This window comes from Salmo salar, chromosome 06 (genome assembly GCF_965601325.2).
Source record: "Salmo salar chromosome 06, fSalSal1, whole genome shotgun sequence".
In the NCBI taxonomy this organism is placed as follows: domain Eukaryota; kingdom Metazoa; phylum Chordata; class Actinopteri; order Salmoniformes; family Salmonidae; genus Salmo; species Salmo salar.
The window spans coordinates 72,083,484-72,110,896 of NC_138296.1; the positions used below are offsets into that span (position 1 = coordinate 72,083,484).

Consider the following 27,413-nt stretch of genomic DNA (forward strand, 5'->3'; position numbering starts at 1 on the left):
GGGGATCTGCAGAGAAGAATGGGAGAAATTCCCCAAATACAGGTGTGCCAAGCTTGTAACATCGTACCCAAGAAGACTCGAGGCTGTAATCACCACATCAATAATATGGCTTGAGATCTTCAGATAAGGCCATCATTTTTGGAATAAAGAAGTGTACCAATGTATCATCAGGGTTTCAAACGTGGGGCATGACACATCACATGGGAGTTGACCATTGGTCTGAAAACCAAACATTTCTGTTCCTGGGACAGAGCAGCAATGCATCACATCAAAAGTGAGAAAATAACTATTGTTTAACTGTGCAACCATTGAAAATAAGGTTGAATGAAGATACATAAGGGTTCAATATTATGCACATTTGTAAGTGCATTTATAAATGGTTAATAGCTGGAGGTAAATAGTGGCTCACTATTTAGCAAGCAGTGACTGGCAATCACACTATTTTGACCAATTTGTTATAATGCATTTACAAATGATTAAACAACCGTTAATAATGTAGCTACAAACAATTTACAAATGGAACCATATTGTAGTGTTACCAGTTTTGGTATATGTTTTTTAATAATAATACAATTAATTTTGTTATCAACAATATTCTTTGTTATGGGGTGGTTATCATCAAATGTTAGATAAAACCCTAATTAGAAGTTAATGGGAATCTTAGCTGGGAATGTTCCCGGTTTGCTGGGGAATAATTCTTATAAAGGAAAAGTTACTTTTTCACAAAATAGAGGCATACAAAGACAAAACAAATGTGGTACAGTGTGGAAATGATAACACCTGAGTGAAGAAAATGCAGAAATAGTTGAAAATGCTGAAAATCATTTTGGGTTGAAGTTTGATGAACAGTATAAAACAGATCAGAAGAGAGAAAGACCCATTAAAACGACTTAGTGTCATGCACTACTTATTAAGTATATTTTGAACTTTGTTATTAAAAAAAACATTAAATACCGTCATGTCGTCAAAAATGACAAAAATATTGTGATGGGATATTTTGGCCGTATTGCCCTAATACCAGGTGTGTCCTAAACACCTGGTTTTCTAAGCATGAGTAACCGACCGGGTGAGATAAAAATCAACCAGCAGACACAGTTGACCCTAAGGACTGTACAGGACTATTTCATGCTCTCTTTCAGTCTGATTCTAATCTATACAACTTCATTTATCCTTGAAGAGATGTAATTGTGCTGAAGACGGTTTACTTTAAGAGGCCTGGCTTGCTTCTCAATCATCATGTCTACAGTTTACAGTCTGCCACTCTACCATGGCTGCTCACATATATAAATATAAACATCATAATGTTGTTATCCTTCTGCCTAAGAGAAAGAGACAACCGCACCGAGACACCATTTCCCCTCTGACCCAAGAGGGTGTTAAGCGTTGAGGGAACATTCACGCAACATAACTAGAACCCATTCCAGAACCTCTGCAGTGTGTTCCTGCTGAAGCACCGCCCACTTGACCACTGTGGGCTCCTCCCCATCCAGGGGTTAGCTAATTAGAGGGTTGCCAGGGGAACAGAATGGCAGCTCAGCCAGCCGGTGTAATGACAGGGTGAGGGAGAAGGGCGCGGTCAGATTATAGACCCCGAGTACACACAGTGGAGCTAAAAAAAGAACCAGAGAGACGAGAGGAAGAGTGCGAGGAGAGAGAGGGGGAAGGAGGGAGAGATAGGTGAGAAAAGAAAGAGAGAAAGGGAGACAAGGCGGGGGGAGAGAGAGAGAGAGAGAGAGAGAGAGAGAGAGAGAGAGAGAGAGAGAGAGAGAGAGAGAGAGAGAGAGAGGAGAAGAGTTTGAGAATGATTAAGTAAGGTAGAGAGACAAAGAAGATTAAGAACACAGTAAGACCGGGGTATATTATAGTGGTTTCTAGTTTACAGGTGACTTTAACAAGTCTTGCTCATGACATTCTCTCTATGGGTTATCCCTGGACTTCCCCTGTGTGGCTGAGTTCAACAGAACTGCACTTGTCTATAGCAGGCTGGAGTGACTAAGCATGCAGGGATGGCTTGGTGATTTCCAGACCACAGTTTGTAGACTCTGGCATGTACAGCCTGATGCATGTTCCCCTATGAACTGCCCTCTGTGTGTGTGTGTGTGTGTGTGTGTGTGTGTGTGTGTGTGTGTGTGTGTGTGTGTGTGTTTGGAAAGGTGTCTCACAGCCTCCAGTGGAAACACTCACTGTGGTAGCCATGGTAACAAACAGGAAACCAGCAAGTTCTTTGCAGCTGAAACTGGTCAGCTGGACTCACCCCTGACACTGCTCTGTTTTGATAATGGACCGTTTTGACTTTCTCTCACACTTTCCTTCTCTCCCCCTCCCTCTCTCATTAACTGCCCTCTCTCTTTCCCTCATTCTCTCACTCTCCCCCTCTCTTCTCTCTCTTCTCTAATGTGTGGCCTTGTGTGACTACTTCACCCTGCCCAAAAGTCAAACACAAAATTTAATCAAGGCCTAAAATGGGGGGGAAATGATTTGGAATCCCTGAAAAGCTGTACGTTTCGTCCTGTTCTTTCACTTTATTTTGGCACTCTAACCACACTCTGTGAAGGTCGCTCTGGGCCAAGTCTGAAAAGTATCATATCAACTTACCTCTGGCAAACCAGTGGCCGAGCCACCCACAGTCATAACACCAGTGGGGACCCCATTTTGTCACAAAAGATTCTCACAACCCCAACCCAAATCTAATGAAACAACCTTAAAATCGGTACATTTCCATTTTTACACAAAAAAAACCTTCAATGCATTACATTTTCATCATTATCAAAATGCAAAGAAACCAATAAATACATTTATTCAATTTAAGTGATCTTTCACAGAAACGTTGTATATTGTCCCATACATTAATCTGTACTTTTAATTTTGTTTTATTTTGTGACCCCACTGCAGTTCCACCGCGACCCCGACTTTGAATACCACTGTTCTAGACAGGTGTCTGTCTCCAATGTACCAATGTTACAGCTTTGCTGCCCTAGGTTTGGGATTTCAGAGACTACCTAGCTAGCACTCTGCTCCAACCCCCAGTCATAACTCTAGTCCAGCCACAGCTAGACATAGCTGGTTCACTACTCCAACCCCCAGTCATAACTCTAGTCCAGCCACAGCTAGACATAGCTGGTTCACTACTCTAGTCCAGCCACAGCTAGACATAGCTGGTTCACTACTCCAACCCCCAGTCATAACTCTAGTCCAGCCACAGCTAGACATAGCTGGTTCACTACTCTAGTCCAGCCACAGCTAGACATAGCTGGTTCACTACTCCAACCCCCAGTCATAACTCTAGTCCAGCCACAGCTAGACATAGCTGGTTCACTACTCCAACACCCAGTCATAACTCTAGTCCAGCCACAGCTAGACATAGCTGATTCACTACTCCAACCCCCAGTCATAACTCTAGCCCAGCCACAGCTAGACATAGCTGATTCACTACTCCAACACCCAGTCAAAACTCTAGTCCAGCCACAGCTAGACATAGCTGGTTCACTACTCCAACCCCCAGTCATAACTCTAGTCCAGCCACAGCTAGACATAGCTGGTTCACTACTCCAACACCCAGTCATAACTCTAGTCCAGCCAAAGCTAGACATAGCTGGTTCACAACTCCAACACCCAGTCATAACTCTAGCCCAGCCACAGCTAGACATAGCTGGTTCACTACTCCAACACCCAGTCATAACTCTAGTCCAGCCACAGCTAGACATAGCTGGTTCACTACTCTAGCCCAGCCACAGCTAGACATAGCTGGTTCACTACTCCAACACCCAGTCATAACTCTAGTCCAGCCACAGCTAGACATAGCTGGTTCACTACTCCAACACTCAGTCATAACTCTAGTCCAGCCACAGCTAGACAAAGCTGGTTCACTACTCCAACCCCCAGTCATAACTCTAGTCCAGCCACAGCTAGACATAGCTGATTCACTACTCCAACACCCAGTCATAACTCTAGTCCAGCCACAGCTAGACATAGCTGGTTCACTACTCTAGTCCAGCCACAGCTAGACATAGCTGGTTCACTACTCCAACACCCAGTCATAACTCTAGTCCAGCCACAGCTAGACATAGCTGGTTCACTACTCTAGCCCAGCCACAGCTAGACATAGCTGGTTCACTACTCTAGCCCAGCCACAGCTAGACATAGCTGGTTCACTACTCCAACACCCAGTCATAACTAGTCCAGCCACAGCTAGACATAGCTGGTTCACTACTCCAACCCCCAGTCATAACTCTAGCCCAGCCACAGCTAGACATAGCTGGTTCACTACTCCAACACCCAGTCATAACTCTAGTCCAGCCACAGCTAGACATAGCTGGTTCACTACTCCAACCCCCAGTCATAACTCTAGTCCAGCCACAGCTAGACATAGCTGGTTCACTACTCCAACCCCCAGTCATAACTATAGTCCAGCCACAGCTAGACATAGCTGGTTCACTACTCCAACACCCAGTCATAACTCTAGTCCAGCACAGCTAGACATAGCTGATTCACTACTCCAACACCCAGTCATAACTCTTGTCCAGCCACAGCTAGACATAGCTGATTCACTACTCCAACACCCAGTCATAACTCTAGTCCAGCCACAGCTAGACATAGGTGGTTCACTACTCCAACCCCCAGTCATAACTCTAGTCCAGCCACAGCTAGACATAGGTGGTTCACTACTCCAACCCCCAGTCATAACTCTAGTCCAGCCACAGCTAGACATAGCTGATTCACTACTCCAACCCCCAGTCATAACTCTAGTCCAGCCACAGCTAGACATAGCTGATTCACTACTCCAACACCCAGTCATAACTCTAGTCCAGCCACAGCTAGACATAGCTGATTCACTACTCCAACCCCCAGTCATAACTCTAGTCCAGCCACAGCTAGACATAGCTGATTCACTACTCCAACCAAGAACATGAGTCAGTGTTGCACAAACTGGTGGCTACAACCCTCCGTAGTAGTGATTCACTTATTCCTAGTAACAGTGTGGTAATATTTCCGTTGCTTTTACTACCGGAGTTTGCAGGTAACATTCCTACAGGATCTTCATTTGATCACCCTGTTGCAGCAGAACGTTCTTGCAATGCAGGAAATGTAAAACGTGTTGTGTGCTTGAGGTTTCAAATGGCTTCTGACGTTTGTAATTTCCATTTAGAAATGTCAAACTTGATGAAGACCTACAATAAACGTTCATGAATTATAATCCACATAATAATCCACATTTCCTGTTGCTGCAGGATTATTTTACTTCTGTAGCAAACTGGCTCAAATGAAGATCCTACATCTGTATGTTGCGTTCTTCTTGTGTTTAGTAATTCCCTTACTGTGTGTTTTATGCTCTCAGTATGTGACACTTGTCTTCTCGTTAGGTATCAGTACTACCTGCAGGTGAAGAAGGAGGTGCTGGATGGACGTCTCCACTGTACCGTAGAGCAGGGCATCAGACTAGCAGGCCTAGCAGTGCAAGGTAAGACAGAGTACACAGGAGTATACCCCAAGCTTTACTACTGACCTCGTTTTATGTCCTACTTAAACCCTAAGTCCAGAGGGAGATAGAGAGAGAGAGAGACTCACACTTTCTTAGATCATCCTGGGTTCACTACCTAATATGGCTGCATACCGCCAGAAGAGCTGAGTCCACTTGAGTTCCTATCAGGATTCCTTTCCACAACACACACACACACACACACACACACACACACACACACACACACACACACACACACACACACACACACACACACACGCACATGCATGCACACGCGTGCATTTGCAAACACACACATCCACTTTTCACACACACAGACACGCACACACACTTTCTTGGCCTTGTTGGTGACCCTGTAATCTTCCAACCCCGCAACACAAACACACACTCTCTTTCTCTCTCTCTCTCTCTCTCTCCTGCTGTCCCTGGGCCCTGTGTCTCGGGGGAATGTAAACAGTCGTTAGCTTATCGCTAACACCAAGGTTAGCCATGGCAGGAAGAACCTTATCTGTAGGGAGGATGGATTCTACACTACACCCCTCTATATCAGACATACATTACATTACATTAGAGCAGCCCTAAAGGATGTAGCTACCTCGGTGTATCTGGAGATAGTACTGTACATTGTCCAGACAGACAGTAGCTGTATGTCATTTCCTTTTATCAATGGAGGGTTGGGTAGGATGAACCAGGACAGACCCAAACCCCAACATGACATCACAGGGCCAGGGATATGTGTGTATGGCAGGGTTGACGTGAGCATGCCTGCTACAGATACTGTAGGTGCTATTAGGGTTTCTAGTTTCTATGTATCTTTGAGGTCATCCGACTACAGTTCCTGTCTATGCCTATGGAAGGTGTTTCTCCCTTGTGTTATATAGTTCATATATCCTTAAGAGTACACTCTTAGAAAAACAAAAGGGTTTCAAAAGGAAAGGGTTCAACATAAAACCTAAAAGGGTTCTACCTGGAACCAAAAGGGTTCTACCTATGGGGACAGCCGAAGAACCCTTTAAGGTTCTAGATAGCACCTTTTTCTCCAAAAGCGTATAACATCCTCAGATGATGTATGTGTTCCGTGTGTAGGGTAGAAAAATTCCATCAACTTTGCCTGAATTCCCAGGTTTTCCTGAAAATCCAGTTGGAAGATTCACAGAATTAGGAGGGAATAAGCAGGACATCTGTAATTTTCCAACAAGGATTTCTGCATACCTGGGAATCTGGTGGAAGTTACTGGAACTCTATCCATGTGTTTCATGTCAATGAGTTGGTGAGTTGAGTGTGGATCTCAGTGTGTGTAGAGTTGAGTGTAGATCTCAGTGTGTGTAGAGTTGAGTGTAGATCTCAGTGAGTGTAGATCTCAGTGAGTGTAGATCTCAGTGAGTGTAGATCTCAGTGAGTGTAGATCTCAGTGAGTGTAGATCTCAGTGAGTGTAGATCTCAGTGAGTGTAGATCTCCGTGTGTGTAGAGTTGAGTGTAGATCTCCGTGAGTGTAGATCTCAGTGTGTGTAGATCTCAGTGAGTGTAGATCTCAGTGAGTGTAGATATCAGTGTGTGTAGAGTTGCGTGTAGATCTCAGTGAGTGTAGAGTTGAGTGTAGATCTCAGTGAGTGTAGATCTCAGTGTGTGTAGAGTTGAGTGTAGATCTCAGTGAGTGTAGAGTTGAGTGTAGATCTCAGTGAGTGTAGATATCAGTGTGTGTAGAGTTGCGTGTAGATCTCAGTGAGTGTAGAGTTGAGTGTAGATCTCAGTGAGTGTAGATCTCAGTGTGTGTAGAGTTGAGTGTAGATCTCAGTGAGTGTAGAGTTGAGTGTAGATCTCAGTGAGTGTAGATCTCAGTGTGTGTAGAGTTGCGTGTAGATCTCAGTGTGTGTAGAGTTGAGTGTAGATCTCAGTGAGTGTAGATATCAGTGTGTGTAGAGTTGCGTGTAGATCTCAGTGAGTGTAGAGTTGAGTGTAGATCTCAGTGAGTGTAGATCTCAGTGTGTGTAGAGTTGAGTGTAGATCTCAGTGTGTTCTCTCCTCTCTTCTAGCTGACTTTGGGGATTTCACACAGTTCCTGTCTCAGGACTTCCTTAGGGAGTACGTGCTCTTCCCAGTGGTGAGTCAACTGTCACACTACACCTCTCAGTAGTGTGTGTGTGTGTGTGTGTGTGTGTGTGTGTGTGTGTGTGTGTGTGTGTGTGTGTGTGTGTGTGTGTTTTTCAGTGCTCAGGTGTGTGTGCTCTCAGTCAGTATTCTCAGGTGTGTGTTTGATGTTGCCTGTCTCAGATGTTTAAGAAAGCTCAGGTGTGCGTGAGTGAGTGAGTGAGTGAGTGAGTGAGTGAGTGAGTGAGTGAGTGAGTGAGTGAGTGAGTGAGTGAGTGAGTGAGTGAGTGAGTGAGTGAGTGAGTGAGTGAGTGAGTGAGTGAGTGAGTGAGTGAGTGAGTGAGTGAGTGAGTGAGTGAGTGAGTGAGTGAGTGCTTGCGTGTGTAGCCGGAGGCCACAGATTCCTAGCTCTCCTGTGTACGTCCTCCTCCTGTGTTCTACCTGCATCCCTGACTGACACACAGACAAGAGGCCCTGCTTAGAGATGGAGGGAGGGAGAGATGGAGGGAGGGAGAGATGGAGGGAGGGAGAGATGGAGGGAGAGATGAACTGAGATGTAGGAAGAGAGAGGGAGTGTGTGGGGAGTAAGGAGAGGTAGTAGAGAGAGTGAGGGATAAAGGAAGGAGAAGAATAGAGGATAAAGAAGGTGGTTACAGAGACAAACTAATATGCATAGAGAAACATAGAGGAGGAGGGGGAAGAAAGAGAGAGCGAGCGATGACAATGGATATCTGAGGCCTGCATAGAGTAATTTTTCTCTCCCGCTCTGAAACACACACACACACTCACACACATACACTCAGTGATGGAGTGCTCTAATGGAGGGGTAGTGAGTGGGTGTTGAAGGGGTGAATATGAAGGCTGTGTGTGGAACCTGATATAGCTCATTCTCTCTGTTCGCTCAAGTCCTGCAGAGATTAATGTCCACTTTCTCTTTCACCCCATCACTTCTTTCCCTGTCACCCCCCTATACCTCCCTGGCTTGCTTTCTCTTTCACTTCCTCTATCGGTCCTCTCTCCCTCTCTCTCTCTCTCTCTCCCTCTCTCCCCTCTCTCTCCCTCTCTCTCTCTCTCTCCTCTCTCTCTCTCTCTCTCTCTCTCTCTCTTCCTCTCTCCCCTATCTCTCTCTCCCTCTCTCCCTCTCTCTCTCTCTCCTCTCTCCTCCCTCTCTCCCTCTCTCTCTCTCCCCACCCTCTCAGAACTGGCCTCATGTAGATGAGGTGCTCGAGGAGTGGACTCAGAAGGTGGCGGAGGAACATAAGAGTCACTGGTAGGCTTCCTGTTCATAACACCACCCTACAGTCTACCAAGTCCTACTGTAAACTACACTGCTCCTACAGGCTTCCTGTTCATAACACCACCCTACAGTCTACCAAGTCCTACTGTAAACTACACTGCTCCTACCGGCTTCCTGTTCATAACACCACCCTACAGTCTACCAAGTCCTACTGTAAACTACACTGCTCCTACAGGCTTCCTGTTCATAACACCACCCTACAGTCTACCAAGTCCTACTGTAAACTACACTGCTCCTACCGGCTTCCTGTTCATAACACCACCCTACAGTCTACCAAGTCCTACTGTAAACTACACTGCTCCTACAGGCTTCCTGTTCATAACACCACCCTACAGTCTACCAAGTCCTACTGTAAACTACACTGCTCCTACAGGCTTCCTGTTCATAACACCACCCTACAGTCTACCAAGTCCTACTGTAAACTACACTGCTCCTACAGGCTTCCTGTTCATAACACTATCCTAAAGACTACAAAGCCCTACACTCTTTGAAAAAGGGTTCCAAAAGGGTTCTTTTGCCATCACCATAGGATATATAACTATTTTTGGTTCCAGGTAGAACCCTTTTTGGTTTTAGGAAGAACCCTTTTTGGTTCCATGTAGAACTTTGAGGAAGGGATTTTACATGGAACCCAAAAGGGTTCTACCTGGAATCAAAAGGGTTCTACCTGAACCCAAAAAGGGTTCTTTAAAGGGTTCTCCTATGAGGACAGTCAAAAAAACCCTTTTAGGTTCTAAATAGCACCTTTTTTTCTAAGAGTGTACTATACACCACACTGCTCATGTGTCCACTGGTTATTCTAAGTATTTGTATAGAATACCTGTATCTATATTAGTATAATGATTATATGTCATATAAATTGCGATTGTATATCATTAGAATGATATACAATTGTCTCATGAGGAGTTACTTGGTCCAAGCATGTGACCGGTCCTTAAAATATTTATATTTGGGTCCAATGTTTCAGTGCAATGCAGTGTTTCAGTGCCTTCAGAAAGTATTCACACCCCTTGACTTTTTCCACATTTTGTTGTGTTACAGCCTGAATTTAAAATGTATTACATTGAGATTTTGTGTCGCTGGCCTACACATAATAACCCATAATGTCAAAGTGGAATTGTATTTTCAGAAATCTTTACTAATTCATTAAAAATGAAAAGCTGAAATGTCTTGAGTCAATAAGTATTCAACCCCTTTATTAAGGTAAGCTTAAATAAGTTCAGAAGTAAAAAAGTTTCTTAAGTCACATAATAAGTTGCATGGACTCACTCTGTGTACAAAAATCGTCACGGTTGTCGAAAGGAGGAGCGGACCAAAGTGCAGCGTGTGTGTCGTTCCACATTTTATTTACACTGTGAAACTATGCAATACATATAAATAAACTGAATAACAAACACAACAAACCGTGACGCAGAGTTAACATAACCGTACTCAAAAACAATCTCCCACAAACCCAGGTGGAAAAACCCCCTACTTAAGTATGATCTCCTATTAGAGACAACAAGGACCAGCTGCCTCTAATTGGAGATCATCCCAAACAAAACCCCAACATAGAAATACAAAACTAGAACCTGACAACATAGAAATAGAAAACATAGGGGAAAAAACCTGTCACGCCCTGACCTACTCTACCATAGAAAATAACATCTTTCTATGCTCAGGACGTGACAAAAATTGTGTTTAAAATTATTTTTTAATGACTTCCTTATCTCTATACCCCACACATACAATTATCTGTAAGGTCCCTCAGTCGAGCAGTGAATTTCAAACACGGATTCAACCTCAAAGTCCAGGGAGGTTTTCCAATGCCTTGCAAGGGCACCTATTTGTAGATGGGGGGGGGGGAAACAGACATTAAATATCCCTTAGAGCATGGTGAAGTTATTAAATACACTTTGGATGGTGTATCAATACACCCAGTGACTACAAAGACACAGGTGTTCTTCCTAACTCAGTTTCCGGAGAGGAAGGAAACCGCTCAGGGATTTCAGGGGCCAATGGTGACTTTAAAACAGTTACAGAGTTTAATGGCTGTGTTATGAGAAAACTGAGGATGGATCAACAGCATTGTAGTTACTCCACAATACTAACCTAAATGACAGAGTGAAAAGAAGGAAGCCTATACAGAATAAAAAATAAGGCAATAAGGTACTAAAGTAAAACTGCCCAAAATTTGGCAAAGAAATGTACCTCATGTCCTGAATACAAAGCGTTATGTATGGGGAAAATCCAACACATCCCTGAGTACTACTCATCATATTTTCAAGCATGGTGGTGGCTGCATCATGTTATGGGTATGCTTGTCATTGGCAAGGGAGTTTCTGAGGATAAAAATAAATGGTATAGAGTTAAGCACAGGCAAAATCCTAGAGGAAAACCTGGTTCAGTCTTCTTTCCAACAGACACTGGAAGACAAATTCACCGTGGACAGCAGGACAATAACCTGGCCAAATATACACTGGAGTCAGTCTGCTTTCAAACAAACACTGGGAAACAAATTCACCTTTCAGTAGGACAATAACCTAAAACACAAGGCCAAATATACACTGGAATTTCTTACCAACACGACATTGAATGTTCCTGAGTGGCCTAGTTACAGTGTTGATTTAAATTTGCTTGATAATCTACTACTTGAAAATGGCTGTCTAGCAATGATCAACAATCAACTTGACAGAGCTTGAAGAATTTTAAAAAGAATAATGGACAAATGTTGTACAATCCTGGTGTGCAAAGCTCTTACATACGTACCCTGAAAGACTCACAGCTGTAATTGCTGCCAAATGTGATTCTAACATGTATTGAATCAGGATTGTAAATACTTATGTAAATGCGATATTTCTGTATTTAATTTTCAATAGATTTACAAACATAAAAAAATAACATATTTTCACTTTGTCGTTATGGGGTATTGTGTGTATATGGGTAAAGGAAAAAAATTGCAATTTAATCCATTTTGAATTCAGGCTGTAACACAAGAAAATGTTGAATAAGTCAAGGGTATGAATACTTTCTGAAGGCGCCGTATAAGTATTCCAATTGTGTGTGTGTGTGTGATATATGTATGATATGTGTGTGTTTGTGTGTATAAGGGGTGATATGGGGACTAAATAGAGCCTAACGTAGCTACTGATACGTCTCACCAAGTCACCTGACGTGTAACTTAGTGCCTAAAGAAGCATCTAGAGTTGACATGTACTGTCAATGGAGACATGTTGACACGCTCAGACACCTTGTTGAACGCGTAAACGTGTCAGCGCACGTGTGAAAGCTAGAATTGCCTCTGCCTTGCGTTTTTCATGTCACTGTTATCGGGGCTTAATCATAGTACAGGGTAGGAGCAGGCAGTCAGACAGACAGACAACTTTGGGATTATAACTTTTTTGGTCCCATCTTTCTATTTTTGTCATTATATTCTAGGCTATAAAATCACCCAGCTCCACGGGCATTTAAAGGGATGGATAAAAGGCCTATAGCCTATGCACTGTGGTCGTTTCATTAAAAAGTGCCTTTGTGTTTAGCTCTGTTAGGCTATATGTTGCTTGAGATGGTTTGTTTTGTTATAGCGAACATGGTTTTGATATAACATGGAAATAAATGATATTGTTTCATTAAACAAGAGCCGTCGTGTTTTTAGCCAGCCCCAGATAACATTTTAGAAGTTTGAATGGGCTAATAAGCATTTATTCTGATGTTTTTTCAACAGTAGTCTAACCTGAAAATTGCAAAGAAAGTTGCATTTAGGCCTACGTTTACTTTCAAATGAAGTCCATTTGTCTGTCCTTATATCACTGACTGCTTCAATCAAATCATTCTGGATTGTGTTGGATGTATCCAAAAACATATACAATCACTCTAAGAATGTAGCTGCCGTTAGCTCAGCTGACACCGGAGGCCTGTCTCTTTCCTAAACAATATTACATTTCTCCGATGTGCTCACCAGAGATGGGGTAAGTTATAAACAATTCTAGCTATTAGGTCGCTAACCTATTTTTTAGTTTTCTGTCATTGCAACCTATAATTTAGACTGGTTTATATTTACTTTCATAAAGCTGCCAAAATGTTGGTTTCGATTTATGGACACCATTTCTTTGAAGCGTTGGATTTATCAAGATAGAATTCCGTTGTGATGCGACTCGTTCAACAAGGTGTTAGTAAGGTGTTCCCTTCGGTTTGTTTATGGCCTTTATCACCCCCCGTGTGTATGTGCGCGTGTGTGTGGGTGTGTGTGATATTTATGATGTGTGTGTTTCAGTCGAATGCAGCTTGCAGAAGCAGAGTTGCTCTATATCAAGGAGGTAGAGAAGCTGGATGGCTTTGGACAGGAGAGCTTTGCTGCTAAGGTGTGTCTACACGCACACACACACACACATACATACACACACACACTCACACGCACGCACTCCCACACACACACGCACGCACGCACGCACACACACACACACACACACACACACACATACATACATACATACATACATACATACATACAGTGCCTTGCGAAAGTATTCGGCCCCCTTGAACTTTTCGACCTTTTGCCACATTTCAGGCTTCAAACATAAAGATATAAAACTGTAATTTTTTGTGAAGAATCAACAACAAGTGGGACACAATTATGAAGTGGAATGAAATTTATTGGATATTTCAAACTTTTTTAACAAATAAAAAACTGAAAAATTGGCCGTGCTAAATTATTCAGCCCCTGTACTTTCAGTGCAGCAAACTCTCTCCAGAAGTTCAGTGAGGATCTCTGAATGATCCAATGTTGACCTAAATGACTAATGATGATAAATAGAATCCACCTGTGTGTAATCAAGTCTCCGTATAAATGCACCTGCTCTGTGATAGTCTCAGAGGTCCGTTTAAAGTGCAGAGAGCATCATGAAGAACAAGGAACACACCAGGCAGGTCCGAGATACTGTTGTGGAGATGTTTAAAGCCGGATTTGGATACAAAAAGATTGCCCAAGCTTTAAACATCCCAAGGAGCACTGTGCAAGCGATAATATTGAAATGGAAGGAGTATCAGACCACGGCAAATCTACGAAGACCCGGCCGTCCCTCTAAACTTTCAGCTCATACAAGGAGAAGACTGATCAGAGATGCAGCCAAGAAGCCCATGATCACTCTGGATGAACTGCAGAGATCTACAGCTGAGGTGGGAGACTCTGTCCATAGGACAACAATCAGTCGTATACTGCACAAATCTGGCCTTTATGGAAGAGTGGCATGAAGAAAGCCATTTCTTAAAGATATCCATAAAAAGTGTCATTTAAAGTTTGCCACTAGCCACCTGGGAGACACACCAAACATGTGGAAGAAGGTGCTCTGGTCAGATGAAACCAAAATCGAACTTTTTGGCAACAATGCAAAACGTTATGTTTGGCGTAAAAGCAACACAGCTCATCACCCTGAACACACCATCCCCACTGTCAAACATGGTGGTGGCAGCATCATGGTTTGGGCCTGCTTTTCTTCAGCAGGGGCAGGGAAGATGTTTAAAATTGATGGGAAGATGGATGGAGCCAAATACAGGACCATTCTGGAAGAAAACCTGATGGAGTCCGGACCTGAATCCAATCGAGAATCTGTGGAAAGAACTGAAAACTGCTGTTCACAAACGCTCTCCATCCAACCTCACTGAGCTCGAGCTGTTTTGCAAGGAGGAATGGGCAAAAAGTTCAGTCTCTCGATGTGCAAAACTGATAGAGACATACCCCAAGCGACTTACAGCTGTAATCGCAGCAAAAGGTGGCGCTACAAAGTATTAACTTAAGGGGGCTGAATAATTTTGCACGCCCAATTTTTCCGTTTTTTATTTGTTAAAAAAGTTTGAAATATCCAATAAATTTCGTTCCACTTCATGATTGTGTCCCACTTGTTGTTGATTCTTCACAAAAAATTACAGTTTTATATCTTTATGTTTGAAGCCTGAAATGTGGCAAAAGGTCAAAAAGTTCAAGGGGGCCGAATACTTTCGCAAGGCACTGTACATACATACATACATACACACACACATACATACATACATACACACACACACACATCTACACACACATACACATACACACACACACACATACACACACACATACATACATATACACACAGATACACACACACACACACACACACACACACACACACACACACACACACACACACACACACACACACACATATACACACACATACACACACACACTACACACACACATATACACACACACATACACACACACACACACATACACACACACATATACACACACACATACACACATACACACATACACACCACTACATGATTTTCCATACTTTAATACATAAGTATTTCTTTCACAGGACACCTACACCAATGACATCTTCATTGGTGTGTCCTTCATCGGAGTCTTCGTCAAACACAGGAACGGCAGGTCCATCATGCACCACAGGTGGGTCTTCCTCTCACCCCTCAACACCTTTTGCTATTGGTTGGGTTTGCCTTGCTAAAGGAAATGAAGTAACATTAACCTATACTAAACTGTACGCATGTGTGTCCCTGTGTGGGTGTGTGTGTTTGTTTGTGGGTGTGCGTGCGTGCGTGCCTGTGTATCTGTGCACATGCATGGGTGTGTGTGTGGGTTCTGTCTGTATGTGTGTGTGTGTGATACAGATGGAAAGACATTGGTAACATAGCGCACAACAAGTCGGCCATCACAGTAGAGATAACCAGTAAAGATGATACCATCATGTTTCACACGGTGAGTGTCATATCTAACAACAGAACACACACGGTGAGTGTTATATCTAACAACAGAACACACACGGTGAGTGTTATATCTAACAACAGAACACACACGGTGAGTGTTATATCTAACAACAGAACACACACGGTGAGTGTTATATCTAACAACAGAACACACACGGTGAGTGTTATATCTAACAACAGAACACACACGGTGAGTGTTATATCTAACAACAGAACACACACGGTGAGTGTTATATCTAACAACAGAACACACACGGTGAGTGTCATATCTAACAACAGAACACACACGGTGAGTGTTATATCTAACAACAGAACACACACGGTGAGTGTTATATCTAACAACAGAACACACACGGTGAGTGTTATATCTAACAACAGAACACACACGGTGAGTGTCATATCTAACAACAGAACACACACGGTGAGTGTTATATCTAACAACAGAACACACACGGTGAGTGTTATATCTAACAACAGAACACACACGGTGAGTGTTATATCTAACAACAGAACACACACGGTGAGTGTTATATCTAACAACAGAACACACACGGTGAGTGTTATATCTAACAACAGAACACACACGGTGAGTGTCATATCTAACAACAGAACACACACGGTGAGTGTCATATCTAACAACAGAACACACACGGTGAGTGTTATATCTAACAACAGAACACACACGGTGAGTGTCATATCTAACAACAGAACACACACGGTGAGTGTTATATCTAACAACAGAACACACACGGTGAGTGTTATATCTAACAACAGAACACACACGGTGAGTGTTATATCTAACAACAGAACACACACGGTGAGTGTTATATCTAACAACAGAACACACACGGTGAGTGTTATATCTAACAACAGAACACACACGGTGAGTGTCATATCTAACAACAGAACACACAAAGCCGTCTCACAGGACACAGATAAACATACACACACACACACACACACACACACACACACACACACACACTCGGATACGATGTGGGGTGAGGAGGTTTCCCTTTTGGAAAATATTTGCCATTTGTATCACATTATACAATAAAAATCATTTCTGAATGTGCCAGTCATAACACCCAATGTTGTGTGTGTCATGGTGTGTTGACATTGTGTACGTGTGTTGACATTGTGTACGTGTGTTGACATTGTGTACATGTGTTGACATTGTGTACATGTGTCGTGGTGTGTTGACATTGTGTACATGTGTTGACATTGTGTACATGTGTTGACATTGTGTACATGTGTTGACATTGTGTACATGTGTTGTGTGTCATGGTGTGTTGACATTGTGTACGTGTGTTGACATTGTGTACATGTGTTGACATTGTGTACGTGTGTTGACATTGTGTACATGTGTTGTGTGTTGACATTGTGTACGTGTGTTGACATTGTGTACATGTGTTGACATTGTGTACATGTGTTGTGTGTCGTGGTGTGTTGACATTGTGTACATGTGTTGACATTGTGTACATGTGTTGACATTGTGTACATGTGTTGACATTGTGTACATGTGTTGTGTGTCATGGTGTGTTGACATTGTGTACGTGTGTTGACATTGTGTACGTGTGTTGACATTGTGTACATGTGTTGACATTGTGTACATGTGTTGACATTGTGTACGTGTGTTGACATTGTGTACATGTGTTGACATTGTGTACATGTGTTGTGTGTTGACATTGTGTACGTGTGTTGACATTGTGTACATGTGATGTGTGTCGGGGTGTGTTGACATTGTGTACGTGTGTTGTGTGTTGACATTGTGTACGTGTGTTGACATTGTGTACATGTGATGTGTGTCGGGGTGTGTTGACATTGTGTACATGTGTTGTGTGTTGACATTGTGTACGTGTGTTGACATTGTGTACATGTGATGTGTGTCGGGGTGTGTTGACATTGTGTACATGTGTTGTGTGTTGACATTGTGTACGTGTGATGTGTGTTGTGGTGTGTTGACATTGTGTACTTGTGTTGTGTGTCATGGTGTGTGTGTGTCCACAGGATGACATAGAGCTGTCCAAGTACATCGCTCGGCTCTTCACGGCCAGACACAAGTTCTACAAACAGAACAAGATCTGTGCAGAGTGAGTCTTAACATTAAGTTATACTGTCAGGTTTCCACCATGGCAAAATTCAGATATGACGTCATTGTTTTAGCACTATCCACTGAGTTTTATAACTATGGTTCAATGTGCCAATAAATCAGCATTATCTTATTTTTCGGCATCTTGAAGCAAACATTGGGGTCATGTATACTGTGCCAATGACTATTCAAGAAAAGAGTCATGGAGAGAAATGTACAATATGGTGAAATTAGCTGAACTAAGAATTTGTGGTAAGTGCATGGGGGCCACCATCTTTATTCGTGATGGGTCGTTTGCGAACGAACAGCTCTTTTTGAACTGATCTTTTTTGGTGAACATCTGGAAGCGATTCGCATCAGTGAAAGAGACGTTCATTTGGCTCCCGGATTTTCATAATGCTACTACGGCTTTTTGAGCTCAAAACAAGGTTTATCTGCAGATAAGTTACTAAATAATTCTCTAAGAGGATGAATCCTCACTGCAGTACAAACAAGAAATAGTATGCGTCAATCTGATCCACGCTGATTTTTTCAGTGCTTAAAAAAAACTACTTTTTTTTGCAGGCCATCTAGTAATTTGGCCAGGTCAAACATTTTTTAATGCTCATTTTACAGTCTGCCGTAATGGTAGCCTACCTTTTGGGCTGTACATTGGAGATTAGCAATTTTTTCATGACTCTACGTTGATTTTTAAACATTGTGAACGGAGCCAAATGAGCCCGCTCACCTAAAAGACTCATCCCTAAATGCCCATCACTAATCTCTGTCTCTGTCTCTCTCTCCCTCTCTCTCTCTATGTCTCTCTCTGTCTGTCTCTGTCTCTCTCTCTCTCTCTCTGTCTCTCCCTCTCCCTCTCTCTCTCTCTGTCTCTCTCTCTGTCTCTCTCTCTCTCTCTCTCTCTCTGTCTCTCTCCCCTTAGACCCGCCCACTCCCCTGCACCTATCAGGAGGCGCCCCACCTGGACCCACCGCCTCTCTCTGGTACTGTCAATCACTCAGTCATGTCTCGTTTGTTTGGCTCCTCTTGCATGTTAGATATATTCATTAGAAATGCAATAGAAGTTCCTTGCTATCTTTGCTTGCCACTAGTTGAGCTCTGAAGAGTAGCTTGTGTATTATAGGGTTAAAGTTTGAATTCAGACTGTAGGATGATTTAAAGCCCCTCTCTATCAGGGCAGCCCTAACCCAGGCGGTGGTGGTGGTGGGTGGTTAGGGCGTTGTTTGAGTGTTGTGTGGGCGTTGTTGGGGCGTTGTGTTTCCGATGTAACTGACAATAGAGTCAGTGATTTCCCTCTCTCCCTCCCTGCTGGTGGGACAATGAGGAGGCTATATGTGGCACAATGGTGGTACAGTCCAAATCAGACTCTCTGGAGGACCACAGTCCACTGTGGGAGACCCCTTAGATCACAGGTTTGAATTAACTTCTCACTTTCACTCTCTCTCTGTCTCTCTCTCTCTCTTTGTCTCTCTCTCTCCATCTGTCTCTCTCTCTCTCTCTCTCTCTTTGTCTCTCTCTCTCCATCTGTCTCTCTCCGTCTCTCTCTCCATCTGTCTCTCTCTCTCTGTCTCTCTCTCTACATCTCTCTGTCTCTCTCTCTCTATCCATCTCCCTCTGTCTCTCTCTCTCCCTCTGTCTCTCTCTCTATCCCTCTGTCTCTCTCTCTCTCTCTGTCTCTCTCTCTCCCCCTCTCTCTGTCTCTCTCTCTCTCCCCCTCTCTCTCTCGCTCTCTCTAGCCACGGCCGCAGTCCTGTATCCTCCAGCCAATGCACTCCCAGTATGCAGAGCATTACCAGGACACACAGAGCTCTCAAGGTACTGGAATAAACACATTTACATGACCTTTACATTTTGGTCATGTAGGTTACAGTTCAACATGGTACTCATGTATGACGCGTAGCTCCTTTATACTGTATAACATTCACTTATATCATCAGTCACAATCACTGCTCCATCTCTCCATCTGGCTTGTAACCTGAAGTGGTCTTTATGTTATTTTACTCATTCAAGTGTTTTCTCCTTCCACACTTTGTAGATGTATCCATCCACACAGGAAGTCCTTGTATGGTCATACAAAGTAAACCGTTAAATCAAGCTAACTATGCATTTCCCAGCAGTAGTATGAGTCAGTGTCTATTTCGGTTTTAACAATCTCTCAGCCAATCAGATCACTTTGATTGGAGTGCTGAGAAACTGAGAAATGTGGTGGCGTTCACTCTTTCATTCTGTCGTTCACCCACTTACTCTGCCCTCTAATCCAGAACACTTAAATCATGATCTCTGAGAAAGCACTGTGCATATGTTACCCAGTGTGGGTAACCCAGTGTGGGTAACCCAGTGTGGGTAACCCAGTGTGGGTAACCCAGTGTGGGTAGCTCTGTGTGGGTAACCCAGTGTGGGTAACCCAGTGTGGGTAACCCAGTGTGGGTAACCCTGTGTGGGTAACCCTGTGTGGGTAACCCAGTGTGGGTAACTCTGTGTGGGTAACGGTAACTCTGTGTGGGTAACTCTGTGTGGGTAACTCTGTGTGGGTAAGCCAGCGTGGGTAACCCAGTGTGGGTAACTCTGTGTGGGTAACTCTGTGTGGGTAACCCAGTGTGGGTAACTGTGTGGGTAACTCTGTGTGGGTAACTCTGTGTGGGTAACTCTGTGTGGGTAACCCAGTGTGGGTAACTCTGTGTGGGTGTGTGATAAGCTCTTATTTGAAGGGTGGCATCGATAATTTTGATCTGAGTGTGTTTGATAGTGTATGAAAACAGTATGTGAATATGTGTGTTTGATAGTGTATGAAAACAGTATGTGAATATGTGTGTTTGATAGTGTATGAAAACAGTATGTGAATATGTGTGTTTGATAGTGTATGAAAACAGTATGTGAATATGTGTGTTTGATAGTGTATGAAAACAGTATGTGAATATGTGTGTTTGGATGCTTTCTGTATGTGTGTGTGAATCTGTAACACATTGCTTCTCCTATGTCTCCCCCCCGCTCCCTTTACAGACAGCATATTCCATGAAGACCCCTACTACAAGTCTGAGACTAGTCTGGACCGGTGTCCGGTCGAATTCGGCTTCCGCAATGGAACTGTTCCCAATGGCAGCATGTACAGTAGTCCCAGCCTCAGCTCCCTTAACCACTCCCAAACCTTCGTACAACCTTCACCCATCTCCTCTAACCTCAGTATCCCTGGCAGCGAGCTGATGCGCCCCGACTACATCCCGAGTCATCGCCATAGTGCCATCATCGCCCCTTCCTATAGGCCCACGCCAGAGTATGAAGCTGTGATGCGCCAGAAGTGCCACATGCTCCCCGCCCACCATGACCTTCACAGCCAATCACTGAGGAGTCTTAATATTAGTAATGCCTATGCATATCGTCAGCCAGAGGCGTTGGTTTATAGCCAGCCAGAGATGAGAGAGAGGGGCCCCTATCCAGGACCTAACCCTTATGGCCCTCAGGTCAGCTACAGTAAGCCTGTGAACCCTGCTCCTCACCTGGGCCCCGGAGCCAGTCAGGGCCCCTGTCAGTCTGCATGTGGAGGAGGAGGGGGTGGGAGCTCCATCTCTCACACGGTCAGCACGCCTGAACTAGCCAACACCAAACAGGGGGCTACTACAGGGAGCTACGGCGCAACGGCTAACATGCTGAGGAACCACATGTCGCGGCCGCCCCCTCCCTACCCATCCTTCCGACCCGCCACAAGTACCCCGGACCTGGCCAGCCACCGGCACCGCTGCATGGGCGGCAGCAGCCCCGAGCTGGTCACCCGCATGGTGCAGCTGTCTGTGAAGACTTTCCAGCCGGACAGCTCTGCCGTGGTGCACCAGTCTCTGCAGGAGGTTAGCGAACCGCTAACTGCGGCTAAGCACCGATCAGCCCTGGGGAAGAGACACAGCATGGAAGTGACCAGCAGCATGAGGGGGGGAGGAGGGGGAGGAATGGAAGGCATGGTGGTTCTGAAGGGGATGGCTGCCCCACTAAACAGGAGGAATACTCTCAGAGAACACGTGATGCCACCCCAACCTCAGACCCAGCCTCAATCACAACCCCCCCAACCCCAATCTCACCAGCCCAAAGAGCTGCCTGTGCAGAGAGCCCCAGAGACCCCCATCCCGTCCTCCACGGCGCAGGGAGCGGGCGGGGCCTACCAGCACCAGAAGACCCTCTCCAACGCCACGATGCTGATCCACAGCAGTGAGAGCGAGGAAGAGGAGGAGGAGGAGGAGGAAGAGGAGAGGCCTGAGCTGGACGTTCAGATCCCAGGTCTGAACGAGGACATTAATGCCCAGCTCCAGGCCGCCCTTGCAAAGCTCCCCAACAAGCCCCCTCCGGAGTACCCCGGACACCCTAGACCAGCCACCAACGCCCCCCTCCGCTCCCGTGATCACAGCCACCCTCACCACCACAACCAGGGACACCAGACCCAGGGAACCAAGGACCCAAGCCAAGCCCAGGCCCGGGTGCTGAAAGCTGGGCAGAATCAGGGCGGTGTAGGGGGTGGTGGTGGTACCCTGACCCGTGGGGATCAGGCTGGGATGAATGGGGCAGTTCTGGGGCCGTCAATCTCTGAGCCAGACCTGACCAGTGTGAAGGAGAGGGTCCGGAAGGAGCCAGTCAAAGAGAGGCCAGTGTCTGAGATGTTCTCTCTAGAGGATAGCATAGTGGAGAGAGAGATTGCACAGAGGGTACGTTACTCCAATCTATTCTATTCAATCTATTCTATTCTAGACTCTATTCTGGTGTGTAGAAAACTGAAACATACTGTATGTCTATTATGTGGGGAACATGTATTCTGTATGAACCCATTGTTATAACATAGCTTTACAAATGGTTACAACCGTCACATATCCACTTCATCAATTCACTTCATTAAGTCCTCCTCAATAGTCCAAGGCTTTGAGGAGGTAAACACAGTGAACAGTGCCTAAAAAAAAGATTTGTTAAAGATGTGTCTAAAACATCACACTTGCTGTAAACAAACAAACAGTTTGGGTTTTGTCTGCAGTGTACTTTCCCAGTAAGTGATTAACACAGTAATCTGGAGTTCAGCACCTGAGGGTAACATTAGGTTCCAGTCCTTACAGCTTACCACCATTAATCCATTAGATTACCCTTTTTGTGGGGGGGGGGGGGGGTGCATGCGTGTTTGTTAGCATGTTGAAAGGCCCAACTTTAAAGCCTCCCTGTCCAGCCAGCCTTTAATTTCCATATGGCTATATGCCCCTATATGTTTTCACCATTATACCTACCCCCCTCTCATCCATAAGCCTATAGCGCCCATACGTCTACCCACCCCCATTCTCCCCTACCTGCTCCCCTATAGATTTCGGTCCAGACCCTAAGGGTTCCCCCCTGACCCCCAAGCTGTTGTTTGGGCTGATCCACGAGGGCTGAAGGGGGGAGAGGTGGAGGGGTGGAGATTAGGAGAAGTAATCCTGGAGGGAGGGACCAGGCAATGTGGGCCAGGGTTTGGTGTCTCAGAAAGAAGGAGGAAAAGAAAGGAAAAACAAGAACGAGAGAGAGAGAGGGAGACAGAGAGAGAGACAGGGAAAGAAGGGGCGAGAGGGAGAAAGAAAAGGTGAGAGAGAACAAAGGAGAGAGGGAGAGAAAGTGGGGAGGATCGTACGGGAGGAGGGAGTGAAGAGAAGGAAAGAAAGAGAGGCAGAGAGAGAAGAGAAGCAACAGGTCTAGTCTGTAACGAGCTCAGACAATGTGGTCAGACAGATCAGGGAAGTGAGTGTTCTGTAGGATCCACAGACAGACAGTCTACAGCTAGCAAAGCATCACGTCTACTCCCCTACCAAGGGCACCCAGGACAGATCAAGCAAAGTTTAGCGACAAACAGATCTAATCCACACATTCACCAGGGCGGGTACGGTTCAGTCTTTGCATCGCTACGGTAACCGTAACCATGACAGCGGGCTTGTCCTCTTTCCTGAAGACGCTGGAGAGACAGAAGATGTCGGTGGACTCAATAAAGAGACCTCTGATGATGGCGGCCCTCAACGGGCTCTATGTCGCCAGGGTGCCTGTACCAGAGAACCCCCGGGAGGATGGGGCCAAGGCTGCTGATGAACGGGTAAGACAACACCACCACTATGCCCAACAGGGGAGGGGGGGGGGACAGTGTCAGAAAGTACCTGAGATTCCAGGCATCTGGTTTTCTACTTACTATACTCGCTCCATAGTTCTGTTTTTGGTATTTTATTAGGATCCCCGTTAGATGTTGCGAAAGCACCTGTGCACATTATCAACCACCTTGGCTAGTGTTATTAACTAACAAATTGTTGTCCTTTACCATTGTTTGTCTATGTAAGTGTAGGTTAGGCTACAGTAGAGCAGTATTTCATGGCTAACACAGCTGGCCGTGGTTGTCGGTCTTCTTCACCAGTCCAGACAGTTGTGCTGGGAGGTGTGAAACACAGCCATTGTCCCAGGCGTTGCTAGGCTAGCGGGGGCTAGCAGAGCGCTAAGTGGGCTGTGGAACGTGTGGCATGACCGTGCTTATCGCCTCTAGGCCCGCTAATATGTCAGGAATGTGACCCAGGGGGGAGAGAGAGAGACTCCCCCAGCCCCTGGCTGCATACCCTCTCACTCACAGCCCAGCCACAATCAGCCCAACAACACATTCCACTGACTCCACCACACATAGACAACTGTAGGGATGGAGAACAGGAATTCATAGTGTAGGTAGGGTCATATGGCTTGGAATGTTTTAGGGTGGATTATCAAAAAGTTGCATTATAGACATTTTGGAATTGAGTGAGAGTCCTGTTCACTCTGGAATTCAACTAACCTCTTTCCACATGTCCTTTCCTCCCTCTTTTATTACCTCTTTCAACCCCCCTCCTCTTGTATCTCTCTCCATCCTGCTCTCACCCTCTCTCTCTCCAGTGTAAGACCCTAGAGTTGAAGTTGGAGGAGGAGAGGGTCTTCACGGAGTACGAGCAGATCCCAAAGAAGAGGGCCGACTGCGTGGTCACCACGGCAACGCTGGCCGACAACGGCGAGCGGAACCGGTTCCGTGACGTGGTTCCGTATGAGGAGAACCGGGTGGAGCTGGTTCCCAACAAGGAGAACAACACAGGCTACATCAATGCTTCACACATCAAGGTGGGGTCAGGACACAGAGTCTACACAAGTAGACTGATCAGAGTTAACCATATCCCTTCTCTCTGACTCCCACTCAGCTATTGTTTAGTATGCTGCTGTCACCAAGTATAAGTGTGGGAAAAACCCTCTGCTTTTCACCTATCCAGGCCATTTACAGTTGAAGTCGGAAGTTTACATACACTTAGGTTGGAGTCATTAAAACTCATTTTTCAACCACTCCACAAATTTCTTCTTAAACTATAGTTTTGGCAAGTCGGTTAGGACATCTACTTTGTGCATGACACAATAATGTTTCCAACAATTGTTTACGGACAGATTATTTCACTTATAATTCACTGTATCACAATTCCAGTGAGTCAGAAGTTTACATACACTAAGTTGACTGTGCCTTTAAACAGCTTGGGAAATTCCAGAAAATTATGTCATGGCTTTAGAAGCTTCTGATAGGCTAATTGACATCATTTGAGTCAATTGGAGGTTTACCTGTGGATGTATTTCAAGGCTTACCTTAAAACTCAGTGCCTCTTTGCTTGACATCATGGGAAAATCAAAAGAAATCAGCCAAGACCTCAGGAAAAGAATTGTAGACGTCCACAAGTCTGGTTCATCCTTGGGAGCAATTTCTAAACGCCTGAAGGTACCACCTTCATCTGTACAAATAATAGTACGCAAGTATAAACTGCATGGGACCACCCAGCCATCATACCGCTCAGGAAGGAGACACGTTCTGTCTCCTAGAGATTAATGTACTTTGGTGCGAAAAGTGCAAATCAATCCCAGAACAACAGCAAAGGACCTTGTGAAGATGCTGGAGGAAACAGGTACAAGTATCTATATCCACAGTAAAATGAGTCCTATATCGACATAACCTTTTAAAGGCCGCTCAGCAAGGAAGAAGCCACTGCTCCAAAACCACCATAAAAAAGCCAGACTACGGTTTGCAACTGCACATGGGGACAAAGATCATACTTTTTGGAGAAATGTCCTCTGGTCTGATGAAACAAAAAGGGTACTGTTTGGCCATAGTGACCATCGTTATGTTTGGAGGAAAAAGGGGGAGGCTTGCAAGCCGAAGAACACCATCCCAACCGTGAAGCACGGGGGTGGCAGCATCATGTTGTGGGGGTGCTTTGCTGCAGGAGGGACTGGTGCACTTCACAAAATAGATGGCATCATGAGGGAAGAAAATGATGTGGATATATTGAAGCAACATCTCAAGATATCAGTCAGGAAGTTAAAGCTTGGTCGCAAATGGGTCTTCCAAATGGAGAATGACACCAAGCATACTTCTAAAGTTGTGGCAAAATGGCTTAAGGACAACAAAGTCAAGGTATTGGAGTGGCCATCACAAAGCCCTGACCTCAATCCCATAGCAAATTTGTGGGCAGAACTGAAAAGGTGTGTGTGAGCAAGAAGGCCTACAAACCTGACTCAGTTACACCAGCTCTGTCAGGAGGAATGGGCCAAAATTCACCCAACTTATTGTAGGTAGCTTGTGGAAGGCTACGTTAAACGTTTGACCCAAGTTAAACAATTACTAATTGAGTGTATGTAAACTTTTGACCCACTGGCAATGTGATGAAAGAAATAAAAGCTGAAGTAAATCATTCTCTCTATTATTAATCTGACATTTCATATTCTTAAAATAAAGTGGTGATCCTAACTGACCTAAGACAGGGGATTTTTACTATGATTAAATGTCAGGAATTGTGAAAAACGGAGTTTAAATGTATTTGGCTAAGGTGTATGTAAACTTCCGACTTCAACTGTAGAGTAGGGGTCACCTTTGAGGAAGGAGGGAGGGAAGGAATCAAGGAAGGAAGTAAATGAGTCCTTTAAAGACTATTTATACATATCGCCTACATCTACAAATTATAGACTCACTGGAATTCCCTGGGAATGTGGTCCAAACCCTCTTAAATGAGCTTGAGCTGTTCTCTCACTCTGTGCCCATGCTCTTAGCTCCTCGTTGTGTGTGTGTGTGTGAATGGAATGCTAACTCAGTACTGAACCATGGCCTAATAACATGTAACCCTCTTATTTCAGTCATCTGAGGAAGTTGAGGACAAAACCCTGTTTGTTCCTGAACACTGTGTTTATGGTCACGAGGTGGCCTGATCACTCAGCTGGTTGCATTGGGTTGGGGTTCCATTTACATTTTAGTCATTTAGCAGACGCTCTTATCCAGAGCGACTTACAGTAGAGTGCATACATTTTTAGGTACTGGCCCCCCGTGGGAATCGAACCCACAACCCTGGCATTGCAAGCGCCATGCTCTACCAACTGAGCTACAGTGGGGTTGTGTTTTGTTGGGGTTGTGTTTTGTTGGGGTTGTGTTGGGCTGGGCTGGGATTGTGTTGCGTTGGGTTGTGTTGTGTTGGGGTTGAGGTTGCGTTGGGGTTGGGTTGGGGTTGTGTTGCGTTGGGGTTGTGTTGGGTTGGGGTTGGGTTGGGGTTGTGTTGGGTTGTGTTGGGTTGGGGTTGTGTTGCGTTGGGGTTGTGTTGTGTTGCGTTGGGGTTGGGTTGGGGTTGTGTTGGGTTGGGTTGGGGTTGTGTTGGGTTGTGTTGGGTTGGGGTTGTGTTGTGTTGGGTTGTGTTGC

At 44.8% G+C, this 27,413-nt stretch overlaps 1 protein-coding gene across 2 annotated transcripts in view; it reads left to right on the forward strand.

Annotated features, from left to right (window-relative positions):
* LOC106607926 (protein tyrosine phosphatase non-receptor type 14) overlaps positions 1-27,413 on the forward strand; it is a 95,216-nt gene that overhangs the window by 61,518 nt on the left and 6,285 nt on the right. For both annotated transcript variants that reach the window (XM_045720928.2, XM_045720929.2), the window contains exons 4-15: positions 5,361-5,458; positions 7,514-7,581; positions 8,768-8,838; positions 13,118-13,205; positions 15,207-15,295; positions 15,517-15,604; positions 17,623-17,705; positions 18,624-18,684; positions 19,438-19,516; positions 20,702-22,386; positions 23,643-23,780; positions 24,596-24,814. In XM_045720928.2, the coding sequence (XP_045576884.1) occupies positions 5,361-5,458; positions 7,514-7,581; positions 8,768-8,838; positions 13,118-13,205; positions 15,207-15,295; positions 15,517-15,604; positions 17,623-17,705; positions 18,624-18,684; positions 19,438-19,516; positions 20,702-22,386; positions 23,643-23,780; positions 24,596-24,814 (2,767 nt within the window). The remainder of the gene's footprint in view (positions 1-5,360; positions 5,459-7,513; positions 7,582-8,767; positions 8,839-13,117; positions 13,206-15,206; positions 15,296-15,516; positions 15,605-17,622; positions 17,706-18,623; positions 18,685-19,437; positions 19,517-20,701; positions 22,387-23,642; positions 23,781-24,595; positions 24,815-27,413) is intronic.